Source organism: Asterias rubens, chromosome 1 (genome assembly GCF_902459465.1).
Source record: "Asterias rubens chromosome 1, eAstRub1.3, whole genome shotgun sequence".
In the NCBI taxonomy this organism is placed as follows: domain Eukaryota; kingdom Metazoa; phylum Echinodermata; class Asteroidea; order Forcipulatida; family Asteriidae; genus Asterias; species Asterias rubens.
The window spans coordinates 10702453-10719795 of NC_047062.1; the positions used below are offsets into that span (position 1 = coordinate 10702453).

The following is a 17343-nucleotide window of genomic DNA, read 5'->3' on the forward strand; positions in this document are numbered from 1 at the left end:
AGATGATGTTAGTCAAACCCATTGTTGGAAAATATGTCACGCGTAGGCAGGGATGGGAAGGGCTAAAAATTACGCACAGCAGAAATCTGCACTAGTGAAACTATTAGCATAAAGCCTGCTTCACACTTCTTTTTGACGCCACAAGTTTGACACAAATGATCTGAACAGTTTTGTTAAAATGCGAAATAGTTGAAGTGAAAACAGCAATGTGACACGCTTTGCATTCAAATGAAGTTTATACAGGACTTTATTCTTTCAGTCTCATTATCTATCAATCATCCTATAATGCTGAATGGATCGGTAGAATATGTACATGTTTAGTATATGTGTTTACTTCATAATTTCTGCAAAAACGATCAAGGCAAACATTTTTGGCTGGGGGGGGGGGCGGGGGCGGATAAGGGCTTGAAGTAAAATCTGATGCAATAGTGTGGAATTTCCAAGCGATCTCGCATCAATGGTATCTTGCTCATCTTGCGAAAAACACATCAAATAATAACCGGGACCATCGAAAAGTGTAGGCGATTGAGGGCGCCCTACCATTGGCAGTAATCTGCAGTCTGCTGCAACTTTGTGCAAGATTGATTTCATTTTGAGTAAATTTTGTGCTGGGGCGTGAACGGAAAAATCTTCAGAGAGAGCAAGAAAATTTTTAGATGGCGATGAAGCTCTGTGCAAGTTCTGACAATCCTCCGATTGGTAAGATCAGAAAGTTCTGTTGATTCACAACCGTGTTCATTCAAGATTCCATTCGATCACATCACACACACGATGAGTTGGATCGTCCACGTGGACAAAACAACACAACTCTTCTTACAAATACAATCGTGCCCAAAACCCAACTTTTAAACTTACAATCATAGTTTCTGGGAAAACAAGTTTTTTTTTTAATAAAAGGATGATTAGGAATCGAAGTTACACAGTGTTCGAATTGGTTTGTTTGTTGTAAGCCCAGATTTAGAGTAGACCTAAAAACTCACTGACTCGGCATGCTCAGTGAGTGACTGACTGGGCCCTGGCGCCATACAAAAGATTGACATCTGTCAGTGTCATTGGATTGCATTCCATTTCACATTGGTTGGCATGGATTGTTAATCAATGTGTCATGTATTTTCCTTGTTGTGCTCTGTGGTCGTTACGAATACACAAGCTTAAAGTAGGATTTTTTTGCAGAAGTAAATGTACAAAAACATATTAATTTTGTTTTTTTAATTAAAGACTATAAATTATAATAAAAAAAAATAAAAAAAATGCTTGTTACATTTACAAACTTGTTTTTACACCCTGTAAAGTGTAACATTTTGTATTATTATTTTTTTTTTTCGGGGGGGGGGGGGGCCATGGCTGGGGAAGTGGAAAAGACGAGACAATTTTCTGTTAAGTTTGTCTTTAAATTTAAAAGACTGCCTACCTTGAAGCTTAGATCCCCCTAGACCCAGTGACTGGGGCGCTTAGATTCCTTTTTTGGACATTATCGGTCATCATGACTGATAATGTCACAATTTCGAAAAAAGGAATCTAGCGCCCCAGTCACTGGGTGTAAGATCCCCCCATATTAATATTGTCTGTCCAAGGCATTAAATTTGTTTTTGTCCCATCTGTATGAATTATTTTGAATGAAGAAAACAGTTATTAATCAAGTACAACATGTACAAAGGTGGCCGAGGTTCGTTCTGTTATCGTCTCGACATACAATAGAGACGATAGCTAAGGGAACCTCATTGTTCTAGGACTAGGAGTAGCCGAGTGGTAATTTTTGAGTCGCGTTTTCCTGAACAATGGTCCGCTGGCTAAATAAAGGCTAACAGGACTAGTCAAAAAGGGGTCAGGATGAATAGTCCAAAAGCATCCAGTTAATATAAAATATGGACTAGTGAAAAAGCTGACAGACCAGTGAAATGACAAGCTTACTGATCCTGCTTGCTTATCACTAAAACGTCTTAGGGCAAACCCTGATGAGACTTTGATGCTACGAGTACAGGTACAGGTATCTGTGTCATCTAGTTGCCACTGCTTCCAATACCCAGATGAACTTTCTTCTGCTGATGATTTCCAAACAAAATTAAAACTCATCTCAGGCCCCTGGATGGCCCTTAGGGGTTAAAAATAGCTTCAGTCAGCGGTCTATTTTTACCACATAGACGGGTACATCTAAGAAAGCTTAAAGGGGAAGTTAAAATCTACATTTCTGTAAAAATATAAATCGTTTATAAAAAACTCACAAAATTTGAAGATAATGATGGTAGAAAACATTACCGGCACATGTTGAGGTGTTGTAGTTTTTGAGAAATGAGTAAAACAAGTCACAAACATAGTTTTTGTCTCACGAGCATGTAAATCGGAGTTTGTGTGACATTGTTTTTCTCATTTCTCTAAAACTATATAGTACCTCCGCAAGATATATTGTTAGGCTTAAAGCTTTCTATACTACTGTCATTTTCTTCAAACGGTGTAAGTTAAATGTAAGTTTAATCTATAGCGATGTGTTTTGTGTTACAAAAAGTACCCTGATCTTTTAAATAAATGTTCAAACAATTAGAATGAATTGGAACTTTGTGAAAATTTCTACCTTGTTGTTTGTCCACAGCTGCCCTTCTTGCAGCAGAATACGTCAGAGGCTCAGTGAACATCAATGTAGAATGGGGCAAGGCCACTGCTCTTAGGGTGTCTGAGTAAGTCTATAAATGTTTGTCTGCAACTCAATGCCCCAACAACCTCAAAATATTTATAATTTCAAATGTATTCAAGTTGGAAGCAATTAAAAAATAGCCATTTTACAAATGGCCTGTTAATCCGGAGGTCACAGGTGCGAATCCCGCTCAAGTCAAGTTTTCTTGTTCAACCCCAAAATTGCTTGAAATTTACCCAGGCATTTTCCCTTTCTTGATATCAATGTGAAAACAAAGTCTTGAACTAATTTGGAATCTCCTCCGATTTCCTTCAGGGACTTGACGTGTACAAATTCCGTGGCTATTTGCCGGTATTTGGCAAGGGTGTCTCCTGAGAGTGGACTGTATGGCAGTAACCAGCTTGAAGCAACTGAGGTATGAATAGATGTATAGACCAATCTGACGTGCACCGGGCGCGCAAGTGTTGAGCACCGCACACCATTTGCTGCCGTGTCTTCAATGCCTAGATTGTGCACAAAAAGACACCACAGTTGGTAATTTTCAATAGAGGGCGCTACCAATTTTGATTTGTCGGATTGGTCTATCGGAGCAGAATGGATTTCAGAGAAAACTAGTCTAACTAAGTATCAACACGGTTATCATTACTTTTGTTGGATAGGTATTATCTAGGGACCCTTGCACCAATTGATGCTACACACACTGCTGTCTCCCATGCTCACCCTTCTTGTTGTAAATCGTAAGGGTGCATAAGGTCCCGTGTCGCCTGAAATCTGCACTACACTGTAAAACACGGATGTTTGGAGCTTTGTATGGTGTGGAAAATAAGTAGTAACTGTCGCTAGTAAAGTTGCGGAAACAACCATGTGTAGTTTCTTTTGGGGAGGATTGTTTGCTCTTAAGACAAACAGAGTATACTGTTCAAACACTTCAAGACTACATCGGCTCTTTTCAAACACTCCTTCCTAAAGAGAACTCACACATGGTTGTAATTGAACCCACAAGTTTACTAGTACTTATAGTTATTTATTCATATAATGTCAATGCAGACATGACTTGTGCCATTGGCCCTTTTGTTTTATTAAAACAAAAATTGTATGCACAATGCCTGATGGCCACTTCAAGGTGTGGGCTACATTTTTTTTTATCTAGTGGCCGTTGACACCTACTCCTGGGGCTGAAACAGGGTTACCCCCTCTACAGTCCGTACTGATGTAGGCTTGGGTATCATCCATCAGAAGCCTGGCTGGTAGAGCAGAAAGCACTACCTCCCCTTTTGATATTTTGTTTAATGTTGAGGCTATTTGCGGCCACAATGGGCATTTTGTTTCAAGCTAGTTGTAGTCTCTAGTCTCTCTAGTTGTCGATCTCAAAAGAATCAGCCCCAAAACTGATGGTTTAATAAACGACAAGATTTTTTCATTTTGTAGGTGGACCACTGGCTTGATTTTAGCAACACTCGTCTCAGCCAGTCAGATCAGTTTCCTGAGGCTTTGCGCAGCCTCGATAAGAGTCTGGGTCCTCGAACGTACCTCGTAGGAAAAACACTCTCCATAGCTGATCTGGCTGTATGGGGGTCCCTAAAAGGTGAGACAATTTGATTTCATGCTTTTGTTTATTTACAGTTTACTTTCATGTTTGCATAAAACAAATGTCTTAGGACTAGCATTGGACATTCATATAAAAGATGAGAATGAAATTAAACTGCAGACTCCTTTACTTACTTTCATTTAGTCTTCATTAAAAGGTTTTCACCCTTAAACTCAAAAGCATTTATCGTTCGCTATTATAAAAAAAAAAAAAAACCAAAACCCTAAAATAGAAAGAATATTTCACCTTTGTTAAAAAAAAGTGCGTGGTTTGTCCCCATTGTCTGTTCAGGGAGCTCCACATGGACTGGCATGCTGAACAAAGGACAGGGTCCAACAAATGTGAGTAGGTGGTTCAGGTTCGTTGCATCGCAGCCTGAGGTGAAGAAAGTGTCCAGCGGTCTGCCTAGTACTGCTCAAGCCAGCAAGCAGGATAAAGCAGTAAGTACACGGAGACAATGACTAAAGCAAGCTAGTCAAAATGTTTAGACCAATAAAGAACTCATTCCGCAGTAGTAAAGCCAATAGCGTGAAGTCTCCTTGATCCTCTAAAGCTAAAGTAGTAGTCCTGCCTTCCGCCTTGGTAGTGGTAGTTAAAGCCATTGGACACTTTTGGTAAACAGTATTGTCCAAGGCCCACACTTAGTGTATCACAACTTACATATAAAACAACAAACCTGTGAAAATTTAGGCTCAATTGGTCATCGGAGTCGGGAGAAAATAACGGGAAAGTCCACCCTTGTTTCCGCACGTTTCGCCATGTCATGTATGTGTTTAAAATAAATCTGTAATTCTCGTTATCGAGAATTGATATTGTTTTAATGTATTCTCAAAAAGTAAAGCATTTCATGGATTAACATTTCAAGAGAAGTCTTTCACCATTACCCTCTGTAAACCCTGTAAGTTATTTGTAAAGCTGTGAACTTTTAATTTTTTTTCTGTACCGAAAGTGTCCAATGGCTTTAGGAAGCAGGACAGCTCCTTTTCAGAACTGAGAAATCTCCTGAATTCCGAAAAATCTACTCTCTGGTAGTAGAACATAAAACGAGACAAGTTCTTGAAAGATAATTATCTATCTAGGAAGTAGATACACACATGGTGTTTCCACAAACCAAATATATATAGACTGCCACTGCTGGTTGAAAGTGGCTACACAAAAAATCTTGTGGGCTATCGGTCAGTCTATGGGCTATAAGGGCGATATCTTTTACTCCAGTTCAGTGTTTATCCTATAAACCCACTTATCCGTAGCCCACTTTTTGACACACTGCCAGTCTCCTTCCACCCCTCCCTTAAAATCCCGGCTGTGGAATAATTAACCAGAGAGATGTTCATTCTTTGTCAAGTGGCTTGGTGGATATGTTAACTTGATAGTTGGGGAATTTGGGTAAATGAACAAATTATCTTACTCTGTCGGTAAGTAAAGCTGGGATATAAATGGGTACCTGCGAGGGTAGAGGTGGATATTCGGTATGAAAAAGCCTTCAGAGCACCATGGCAGCTCAGGGCTGTATACTCGCCAGGGAGCTGAGAAAGATTAAAGGAATGTTATAGGCCGAATGACCAGGGCACTAACGTAGGGCAAATTGATGCAGTAATTGTAATATAAGCTTCATAAGAACTAGTTATTATTATTACAAATTTTGTATTTACAACAGGCCAAACAGGCAGATGTTGGTGGATTCTTTGACCTACCTGGAGCTGTGGAGGGTGAGGTGGTGGTGAGATTCCCTCCAGAAGCTAGTGGGTAAGTTGTTCTTCATAACCCCAGGCCTGGAATTACGTGCAGGCCACGCAGGCCATTTGCAAAAAGAAAATGGCCTTGCTGATGAGATCATCTTGCTGTAGTGCCTTACATCCGTCCAGTCAGAATAAGTTGCTGGCTCCTTCAAATAACCCCACTATTTTCTGGTGACTTTGATGACCAATTGAGCTAAAGCTTTGACAGGTTTGTTAAGGCATGCATATGTTGAATAATAATAATAATTTTATATAGCGCTTTTTACGCCCGAGGGGTGTCTCAAAGTGCTTCCGACATTATTACCCCTGGTCACTGGGCCTTAAATCATTCCTTAAACCATCTCAGTTCCCCAGGGAGTATACAGCCTGTGCGCAATATATGCGCTACTCGGCTAAACCAATCACAAGAACCATCTCTGCCCTCACAGGTACCCATTTACCCCTGGGTGGAGAGAAGCAATTATAGTAAAATGTCTTGCTCAGGGACACAAGTGTCACGACCGTGATTCAAACCCACACTCTGCTGTACAGAAGCATCAGAGCTTGACTTCGGTGCTCTTATCGGCCACGATTCACATGAATAGCTTTAACAATGACCAATGTTGAACTCATACTTTTCATTAACCATGGTACTCTTCTGTTCTACCCAGATATCTGCATATTGGACACGCCAAGGCAGCATTGCTCAATCAATACTACCAAGAATTCTTCAAGGGCAAGTTAGTGATGCGCTTTGACGATACCAACCCAGCCAAGGAGGACTTAGAATTCGAAAGGGTGAGATCATTGACGGTTATCGGTAGAAGTTTTTAAGAAGCTCCCGCTAAATAATGTGCATTGTTCATGAACTTTTACTCTGTCCAATTTGTTCTGATTTTATCAAAATATATTTTTCAGTAAATTAGGGTTGAACAAAGAAAAATTTACTACAGTGGGATTTAAACCAACATGCCAATGTCCCAGTTAAATATGTACCCGGATATTGTGTCCTCCATATGGGAAATTGCATGGGCTGGAGGTGGATGTTTAAATAAAAAGCAGAAAAAGTTTGTTCTTAGTTCACCGTTCAGGGTACACCATCTGTGGGGGAACAAAATTCTCCTGCCACACCGGCTCTCTACAAACTGAGCTACTTCCTATTTTGTCAACTTCTTTGTTCGGGGGTGCCAGTCAGAAGCCATATAATTGCTGTATAGCCTGGGATCACACCTAAGTTTACAATACAACCTGGGAAGCGGCACCCAGGGGATCATCTTATGGGATGCAACTTTCTTATTTCAAATTTCAAGTAAAAAACACAATGGAAACTGACTGGGTAAATATTAAATATTTTTGGGTTGAGCAAAGAAAAGTTGACTGGAGCAGCATTTAAACCAACGGCCTCCAAAATGAATGTGCTGCCGCTCTACGAACTGAGCTATATTATTCCATGTATGTATGTACATGATGAAGTGTCTGCAAAATACTCACAATTGCTTGTTCAGTGTTGCAGCAAGACTTTTTCACTTGGGGGGGGCAGGCAAGGGTAAAGAAATTCGGGAATTGAAATTCACGATGTTCTTCTCTATCCTTTGACTCTTCTGTAGGTGATTCTGGAGGATGTAGCCATGTTGGGCATCAAGTACGACCATTTCTCCCACACATCGGACCACTTTGATCTGATCCAGGACTACGCCGTGTTTCTAATGAAGCAAGGGGAGGCGTACGCAGATAACACAGAGGCTGAGCAGATGAAGAAAGAGCGGGAACAGAGATTTGAGAACAACAACAGGCAGAACTGTGAGCTCTCATTTCAAACTATTTTTTGTGTGTTCTTATTTACAATGGTATAAAAAATCCTACCCTTCAACTCTTATGCCGACAGTAAAAAGAAATTGATCTTTCCTTTCTTCAATGTTGGCCCCACACACTATCCAGGAAGAATGATTGATATCTGTTATTTTGGTGGAATGTTTCTCATCTTTATCCCCCACAAATGTAATACATTATTTCCAATCGCCTTCAATTTGTTTGGTAACCCCCACTGTGGTTTGTGATTTTGTGACTGGTAAGACTGGGTTACAGTGTTTTATTTTTTATCCCATGATGTGTAGACTTTATGGCCCAATTTCAGTGCTGCGTACTCAAAGTTAAGATGCATTCTTTGCTTACACAGCTAGTGGAAAAACAAAATTTGGCCCTTGCACAGTAAGCGGAGCTTGTTGATCGTAAGTGCAGAATTCGGCGGAAAGCAGAGACGAGGAATTTCACTCTATTCTTTTTTCAGATTGGCTTATAGTTCTGTTTGAAATTGGTACCCAGTTAACCATTTGTTAACCATCCGCTCTAACGGAATGAGGAATGTCTAATAAAGTCTCATTTCGTGTAATTTGACACCGAACATAATCATAACAAACAATTATTGAAAATTATTGAATTTTTTTAAATTTTTTATTTCTACACTTTTAGGTTGCCTAAATCTTGATTAAACTTACTATGGTCTTACCTTTTCGTCAAAAGATTACTAAAGATGTAAAAACAGACGATTTCTGAGCCATGTTCTTGACGTAATTATCAAAAAATTTTCCAAATCCCACGGGACAGACAGCGAACATTCGTTGAAAACACCAAATTTGGCGAGCGTCGCAAAACTTTTCACACAACTCGCATAGCGCCACCAAGAGTACCATTGGAAAGCCAAAGATTAGAAGTGTCTAAATATAGCCACCAAAAACATGTGTCAACACTGAAAGGGGTTCAAAGGTCACCAAAGGCAAACCCTGTTTTATCAGCGATGACATCTCTCATTCATAAATCCGCGTCGCGAGATTTAGTATGGCTCACAGACCAAGGCGTATGTTTATCCATGCAGCGTGAGAGTCCGATCACCCGACCCGGTCTTGTTGCCATAGCTAGTTGCAGTGCTGGTAATACGACAATGTACGTGTACACGAACACTGCGCGGGTACCATGCACAAACTTTGCTACACGTACGACGTGTGGAACAGTGGAATGTTTATCGAACGTTGGGAAAACAGTGTCTAATTTCCATCATTGTTTCGTGGTTTTTCAAGGTTAAATTGTTCCAAACCCAAATAATTCTGAATGTTAAAGGAATAATCTTTCAGTTAAACTTCATGCTGGGTAAGAAATTTCGCTAAAATCATGAGAAACATGCACGGGGAAATTGCGAATGTTCCCTGGTCTTCAAGCCGAGTATACCCGTGGGGGTTGATGCTATGCGCTGAGTGACAGCTGTCTTTACTATGTTTTGACTTGACGGAACAAAACTCGCATTTCAAGTTGGAAATATCAACGCAAATGGCTCTAAAATTTCAGGTTAACATTGTCAAACTTATTGTTGAAATTGTCTACACATTATAATCCAACTTCTCGTTGAGTTGTTTGTTCGTTTTGGTAATTTTGTTTGCCTGACTACGGGGGGTTAAAAATTGATGTTTTCATTATCGTAAACAAATATTATTTTAATGAGTGTGTGAGATGCGCGTTTTTTCAAATTAATCTTTCTGGAGTCGTAAAATTTAGCGTCAAGGTCGTCGAAAATTCCACATTATTTCAGACAGGAAGGTCGTATGGTCTTGATTTTCATTTCATTTAAAATATTAAGATTTGCTTGTTTGGATTATTATGAAAAACGCAAAAGTGAAGTTCACTAGACATACCTCATTTCGTTAGAGCGGGTCACATTTAGGAAGATAAACGTAAATGCACAACTCTAAGTGTTTTATTATTTATAATGTTGTTATATCATGCAGCGGTTGAAAGAAATCTTGAGATCTGGGAAGAGATGAAGAAAGCTACCCCCTTTGGCAAGACCTGCTGCCTAAGAGCCAAGGTTGATATGCAATCCAACAATGGCTGCATGAGAGATCCTACCATCTATAGGTGTAAAGATGAACTCCATGTCAAGACGGGTACTAAATACAAGTAAGTATAGCCTTCACACTTGTGCCCTTAAGCAAGACACTTAACCGTTGCCTCGTCCTTCGGGTGGAAAGGCCGTTGGTCCCATGTGTTGTGTAGCGCATGTAAAAGAACCCAGTGCACTTATCAAAAAGAGAAGGGGGTTCACCCCGGTGTTCCTGGCTGTGGCTGCTGTATGCACCCTAGCAACTTGTAAACCCTTATAAGCTGATACATAATTGAGTCTCAGAATTCATAGCTTTCAATAGCGCTCTTTCTGTATAAATGTATACACAAGCGCCTTGAGTACCTTGTTGGTAGATATGTGCGCTATAAGACTTTGATATTATAATATAATTATTTTTATAGACTGGTCTATCATTATTTTTATACTGGTCTCCTAAAGACAGGTACTGGTCTTACATGCCCAAGGATTTCATTGGATACAATGATTTCATTGGATACAATGATTTCATTGGATACAATGATTCATTGGATACAATGATTTCAGTGGATAAAATGATTTCATTGGATGAACGTGCTGTAACGTAAGCTTTCCATATCTGTGTTATGATTGGTTCTAGATGAGGTAAATTCAGCTTGCACTTTCGACAATCTGCATGCAGCGTAGTTGCATCATGCAGATAGTTGCATGATATTGTTTACATCATGTAGTGTTGCTAAAATCACTATGTAATGCATGTATGTGAACCGTGTGAAACGAATGCAAAATCAAAAGGTACCTTTGTAAGGATCCAAACATCCGGTCAGGCTGGTCATTTGGTGTTTTTCACAAACCTTTGACTGTGACGTCAGATGTTCTGGCGAAAGTAAGTGTAGCTACACCAGATTACTGCGCTCAATTTGTTCCCTTTGGGATGTCTCCTTTTAAATAGATCTTTAAATAGTTTGGGTTTGAACAAAGATTAACTAACTGGAGTAAGACTTGCAACAACAACCTCCCGATCAACATACCGGCACTCTACCAACAGAGCTATTTGGTCCTTTGTTGTCGGTCTCCCTTTTAGTCAATATCTTTGTTCCGAGGTGCAAGTCAGGAGCCATTTAACCATCTAATTCTTGCATCCCGTTTACAGTTGTATCCTGTTTTGACTGCCTTTATGTAATTTTTGTGTGTGTCATTAGCCAAAAAGATAACATTAATGAAAGTAAAACAACAATGAAAACAGACACCATTGACAAAAACCCAGTTTTTTAAAACTTGTTTTGCATCACATAAATTTGTTTGACCCTTGCCCTCGCATGACATCAAATACTGCATGTTGTTTTCAATCACATTCAATGATAAAAATTTGCTCATTATTCACCAGGGTTTACCCAACATACGACTTTGCGTGTCCCATCGTGGACTCCATAGAGGGAGTCACCCACGCCCTGCGCACAACGGAGTACCACGACCGAGACGACCAGTACAACTGGTTCTTGGATCATTTGAAGCTACGCAAGGTGTTCATCTGGGCCTACAGTAGGCTGAATCTCCAACACACTGTGCTGTCCAAACGGAAACTGACGTGGTTCGTCCAGCAGGGATTGGTGGATGGATGGTAAGTGTACTGCTTCCTGTTGGGAGGTACGACAACCATTTGTCATGTTCTTGGTATCTTACAATAGTAAATGCATATTTATGGACACTATTGGTAATTGTCAAAGCCCAGTCTTCTCACTTGGTGTATCTCAACATATGCATAAAATATCAAACCTGTGAAAATTTGAGCTCAATTGGTCGTGGAAGTTGCGAATTAACAATGAAAGAAAAAAAACACCCTTTTCACACGAAGTTGTGTGCTTTCAGAAGCTTGATTTTGAGACCTCAAATTCTAAATCTGAGGTCTCGAAATCAAATTCGATGAAAATTACTTCTTTCTTGAAAACTACGTTACTTCAGAGGGAGCCGTTTCTCACAATGTTTTATACTATCAACCTCTCCCCATTACACGATACCAAGTGAGGTTTTATGCAAATAATTATTTTGAGTAATTACCAATAGTGTCCACTGCATTTAATGCAATCAAGGGACCTGGCAAGAGCCCAATTTCATAGAGCTGCTGAAGCAGATAACTTTGCTTACAAATTGTGTGCTTAGCAGTATACAAGTCAGAAATGGTGCATTTGACATGTTATCTTAGCTGGTAAGTTTATTCTGGTGAACATTATTTTGTTGTGTTGAGCTACTTTTCTGCTTAAATAGAAATGCAGCTGTTTGAAATCAGGCCAAGGTCGGAATTGGCTACAGCTACAGCTAAGTAATATCCAGACATGTGATTTCTCATGATTTTTTTCCCGATTTTAGGACAGATTCTACCTCTTCGTCTGGTTTTGTTTTTGTGATTGTCGTTAATAACTCCATCTATTTGTGGGTGTTTGTAGGGAGGATCCAAGGTTCCCCACAGTGCGTGGAGTTCTGAGGCGTGGGATGACGGTAGAAGGCCTGAAGCTCTTCATTGCTGCACAGGTAAATCAGACTTGTGCTATTCCTTTCAGATGTAATAATGGGGGACTGTTGGGACGATCGGTGGCAGCAGACTTACCAGGTAAATCCGTTGTACTTGGTTATGTGCGCGTGCTCACAGCTATGTAAACAATGGAAATGTCCCTAATAAGTTTGCTGCCACCTTAGCAGTCCAAAGTCTCCCATTGCAATAATAGTTTTGGAGGCTATCTATCCTCATTGGCTGCTGAGATGCTGAATTGCGAAGGACGCTGCTACTATGTGTTGGATCTGCAGTCATGCAATGGCGCCTTTGTCAACCAGTCACATTGACCCATATAAGACCCATAGCACAGCCTGTGATTGAAAGTGTTTGATTTGTTGTGAAGGGAGAAAAACCAGAAAACCCCTCCATGGCAATGGAGAGAACCAACGCACAACTCAGGGTCGCAAACCAGGGTTGCGTTGGTGAGAGGCGAGTGCTTTATGCATAAGCCAACCATGCCATCCAAAACTTTGAAATTAAGAATGTAAGACATTGCTAAGTGTAGATCACTTGGGAACTCAAAGAAATATTTGTGTTTAGTTTATTTTATTGTTATTTCAAGTAATAAATCACAAGAAATCTTGAAAGCTGTTGATGTATTGTGGAAGTGTCGTGGCCGAGCGGTTAAGAGCACCAAATTCAAACTCTCATGTTTCTGATCAGCAGAGTGTGGGTTCGAATTCCCAGCCGTGAGACTTGTGTCCTTAAGCAAGACACTCAACCATTGCTTTGTCCTTGGGATTGGACGTAAAGCTGTTGGTCCCATGTGCTGTGTGACGCATGTAAAAGAACCCAGTGCACTTATCGAAAAGAGAAAGGGTTTCGCCCTGGTGTTCCTGGCTGTGGCTTCTATATACGCCCTTGCACCTTGTAAACCCTTATAAGGTGCTAAATAATTGGGTCTCAATATTCATCACTTCAATAACCTATCTTTCTGAAAGTTTGTATATACTCAGCGCCTTGAGTACCTTGTTTGGTAGATACATGCGCTATATAAGAATACGATATTACTATTATTATTATTTTTTAACCATTCACGTGTGCATTTTGTCAATCTTATTCAGGGTTGGGGGGGGGGGTTATGCTTTCATCACTGTCTCTACATCTCCCCTTTAATTTATTTATTTATTTTTCTTTATTTATTGAAAAGATTTATATAGCGCATTTCCAAATAAAAATTGAAAATCAAATACAATAGAAAGCTAAAGAGCACACACATAAAAAGCACGAGAAACAGCACATTAAAGAAGTACCGGTATATAAAAGATTAGTAAAAATATAAAGCCGAAAAGCATTGCAAAGAAAAAGTTAAACCAGCAACATTAAAATTCCTTTGGAAAGAGGTAAGTTTTTAAAAACTTCTTAAACATCTTTATATTTAGGGGCATTACGAAGGCTCACAGGAAGATTGTTCCAAAGTCTGGACCCTGAAACAGAAAAAGACTTGTCCCTGAAAGATCTTTTGGTTGACGGTATTGCAGGTCGTGTGTGATCTTGGGTGATCTTTTAATGCCAAGACATGTATTTTGTTGGGTTGATTGATTGATTATAGATTTGAATAACATTTGATGTTTTCTCACCAGGGTTCATCAAGATCAGTTGTGATGATGGAATGGGACAAGCTGTGGAGTTTCAACCGTAAGGTCATTGACCCCAAAGTGCCTCGTTTCTCAGCGGTTGTGAAAACCGACGCAGTGCCGGTCACGGTGAAGGGGGCAAAGGAGGACTCCAAAGATGTCGCCAAACATCCCAAAGTAAGTTGGTTAGATTACGTACCACTTAGGGCTGTATCATTTATGACAAGTTATCACACAAAGAATATTTTTTTTGAGAGAAAGGTACAAGTATTTAAAGGCAGTGGACACTGCTGGTAATTACTCAAAATAATTATTAGCATAAAAACGTACTTGGTAACGAGTAATGGGGAAAGGCTGATAGTATAAAAAATTGTGGGAAACAGCTCCCCCTGAAGTAACATAGTTTTCAAGAAAGAAGTATTTTTTCATGAATTTGATTTAGAGACCTCAGATTTAGAATTTGAGCATGACAAGGGTGTTTTTTCTTTCATTATTATCTCACAACTTCGACGACCGATTGAGCTCAAATTTTCACAGGTTTGTTATGTTTTGCATATGTTGAGATACACGAAGTAAGAAGACTGGTCTTTGACAATTACCAATAGTGTCCAGTGTCTTTCAAGACATAGTACAGGATTTATAATTCTTTGGTTAAAAATTTGATTGAAGTTGTGTGCTTTCAGATGCATGATTTTGAGACCTCAAATTCTTAATCTGAGGTCTCGCAATCAAATTCATTGAAAATTACTTCTTTCTCGAAAACAATGTCACTTCAGAGGGAGCCATTTCTCACAATGTTTTATACTATCAACCTCTCCTCATTACCCGTTACCAAGTAAGGTTTTTATGCTAAAAATTATTTTGAGTGGTTACCAATGGTGTCCACTGCCTTAAAGGACGTTTGTTGTGCCTACTGCATGAGTTTCCATATCATAGCGCTGCTAACCATAAATCATTTCGTTTGTGTTGTTTCTCTTTGCAGAATGAGTCTGTTGGAATGAAGAAAGTTTGGTACAGCAGTAAGGTGATGATAGATCAGGTAGATGCAGCTGTCCTCAGTGACGGAGAGGTCGTGACCTTTGTCAACTGGGGCAACATCATAGTGAACAAGATCCACAAGTAAGTCACAAAGTCTATAGACGATGTGATTTGTACACAGCCTATGAAAAAAAACATAAAAATATGATATTTTATGGAGATTGCAACTTTTGATATGATGAAAGGGGGCACATCTCAAAACTTGTCCAGCTTTTACTTTCATAACTCTTGGCTTTATGTGGAAATTATGACACAAAATGTCAACTTTCTCATATGACCAGTGCAGTATCTCGCCTGCCAGAAAAGCCAAAGAATGTACAAGGTCACACTTATTGTAAATAAAGTTCACATGGTCTATAAGACTGATTCGTATATAGTGAGTCCCACATCATGCAGGAAATACTGTATGTTACAGCGCCAGGAGTGTCACTGAGTGACGAACATGTGCGCTATATAAGAAGCCACAATTATTACTGTTGGTTTCATACTAACTGAAGTGATGTGCACAACTATGGAGAAAGGCAAGGATACCACCATCTGCCTGAAAACTACAAGAACAACAGCCTGGCTACGCTTATTTTGTGCATGTTCAAAACTAAGCGTGGGGAGAGAATGCAGCTTCTCAACCTAGACGATCCCACCCCAACCAAACCATGGTCATGGAGATCCGCCCTCGTTAGGTCCACAATTGGCCAGCGATTGCCCATGCTCCGGCAACTTTTTCGTTGTAGTAGAAGCAGCGTCTAAGTGTGACCGTCGATTAGTTATATGGATTTGGGAAGAAGAAACATTGCTGCACTTATATAAAGTTGTACAAATGTACTTTGTGGCAGTTTGGTCTAATGGCCGGATGTTCATGTTTCTTGAAGATGATATAGCACATAATAAAAACAGTCTTGCATTTATTGTTGATTCGTTCAAAGCAAATACATATCTACAGCTGTAGAAGTGTATTTTCCATTGTCTTCAATAGCACAATGATAAATCTTCACTTGAAATCTTAAAACAATTGATAATTTTTAAATTGCAACTTTTAAATTTACAGGGATGGCTCTGGAAAAATCTCATCAATTGATGCAACTCTGAATCTGGACAATCAGGTAAGATTCTGGCATGGACAAATCGGTCTCTTTAAAGACACTGGACACAATTGGTAATCCAGTCTTCTCATTTGGTGTATCTCAACATATGCACAAAAAAAACGAACGTGTGAAAATTTGAACTCAATTGGTTGTTGAATAATAATGGAAGAAAAACACCCCTTGTTACATGAATTTGTGTGCTTTCAGACATCTCAAAATCAAATTCGTGGAAAATCACTTCTTTCTCGAAAACTACGTACTTCAGAGGGAGCCGTTTCTCACAATGTTTTACAATGTAACGGCTCCCCATTACTGGTTACCAAGTAAGGTTTTATGATAATAATTATTTTGAGTAATTACCAATAGTGTCCACTGCCTTAAAGTAAAATAATGTTACACAATTCCTTAGCAGTAAACTATTTTCTTGTCTAGCATAGCAAGTTGCTACACAAAATGTACCAATTTCTATTTAAAAAAATATCTTTTTTATTTTGCTAATTGATATTAGCATTCAGTGTGCACAAAGCAGTCTTCAGTCCAATAGAAAAAAAAGCAATGATGGGTTGGTTGACTATCATGATAAAATATCAGAATTTAATTTACCTTGACATTTGTTGGGATTTAAGTTCAGATGTGATGAATGAAAAACTTATAAGAGGTTGTGTTTTTCTGGATGGTTTTCCTGAAAATCGTGCAGAGCATTTGATTTTTATATAAACCCCATGGGAAACTGACTGGGTAAATTTTGAAATGATTTTTGGGGTTGAACAAAGAATTGACTAGAGTGGGATTCGAACCGACGACCTCCGGCACGTTCTTTAGATAACAAAAAGACCAGTAAGCTTGTAAAATACCATGTCATCATGTTAAACCCTACTACTTCAAGGGTCGTAGAGAAATTCCCTCAATGATGATTATTTTCCATGACTATCCTAGGATTACAAGAAGACCACCAAGCTGACATGGCTCGCTGAGACTGAGAAGGCCCCGTTGATCCCCGCTGTCATGATGCACTACGATTACCTCATCACTAAGGGAATACTCGGTAAAGATGAAAACTTCAAAGACTTTGTCAACACCAACTCAAAGGTAAACACACAGAGTTTCTTAACAAAATATCCACCTCAAGTAATAATTATAACAACTGTGTTTATAAAGTGCCAAATTGCCAAAGGATACAAGGCGCTAAAAAAGAAGGAAAACAAGACAGTACACGAAGTTAGATTAATCATTTCTCATCAAATATGACATTTCAGACAGAAATATTTCATGGGATGTTTTATACTATTATC

General features: G+C 39.3%; 1 protein-coding gene across 1 annotated transcript in view; it reads left to right on the plus strand.

Moving 5' to 3' along the window:
* Positions 1-516: 516 nt before the first annotated feature.
* The window catches only part of LOC117289645 (bifunctional glutamate/proline--tRNA ligase-like), a 33743-nt gene continuing 16916 nt past the window's right edge, over positions 517-17343 (plus strand). Inside the window, exons 1-15 of the mRNA XM_033770865.1 lie at positions 517-699; positions 2588-2672; positions 2945-3044; positions 4058-4214; positions 4509-4657; positions 5875-5963; positions 6607-6733; positions 7543-7735; positions 9712-9883; positions 11191-11424; positions 12248-12332; positions 13938-14108; positions 14914-15050; positions 16015-16069; positions 16988-17140. Of these exons, the coding sequence (XP_033626756.1) occupies positions 657-699; positions 2588-2672; positions 2945-3044; positions 4058-4214; positions 4509-4657; positions 5875-5963; positions 6607-6733; positions 7543-7735; positions 9712-9883; positions 11191-11424; positions 12248-12332; positions 13938-14108; positions 14914-15050; positions 16015-16069; positions 16988-17140 (1950 nt within the window). The 5' untranslated portion in view covers positions 517-656. The remainder of the gene's footprint in view (positions 700-2587; positions 2673-2944; positions 3045-4057; positions 4215-4508; positions 4658-5874; positions 5964-6606; positions 6734-7542; positions 7736-9711; positions 9884-11190; positions 11425-12247; positions 12333-13937; positions 14109-14913; positions 15051-16014; positions 16070-16987; positions 17141-17343) is intronic.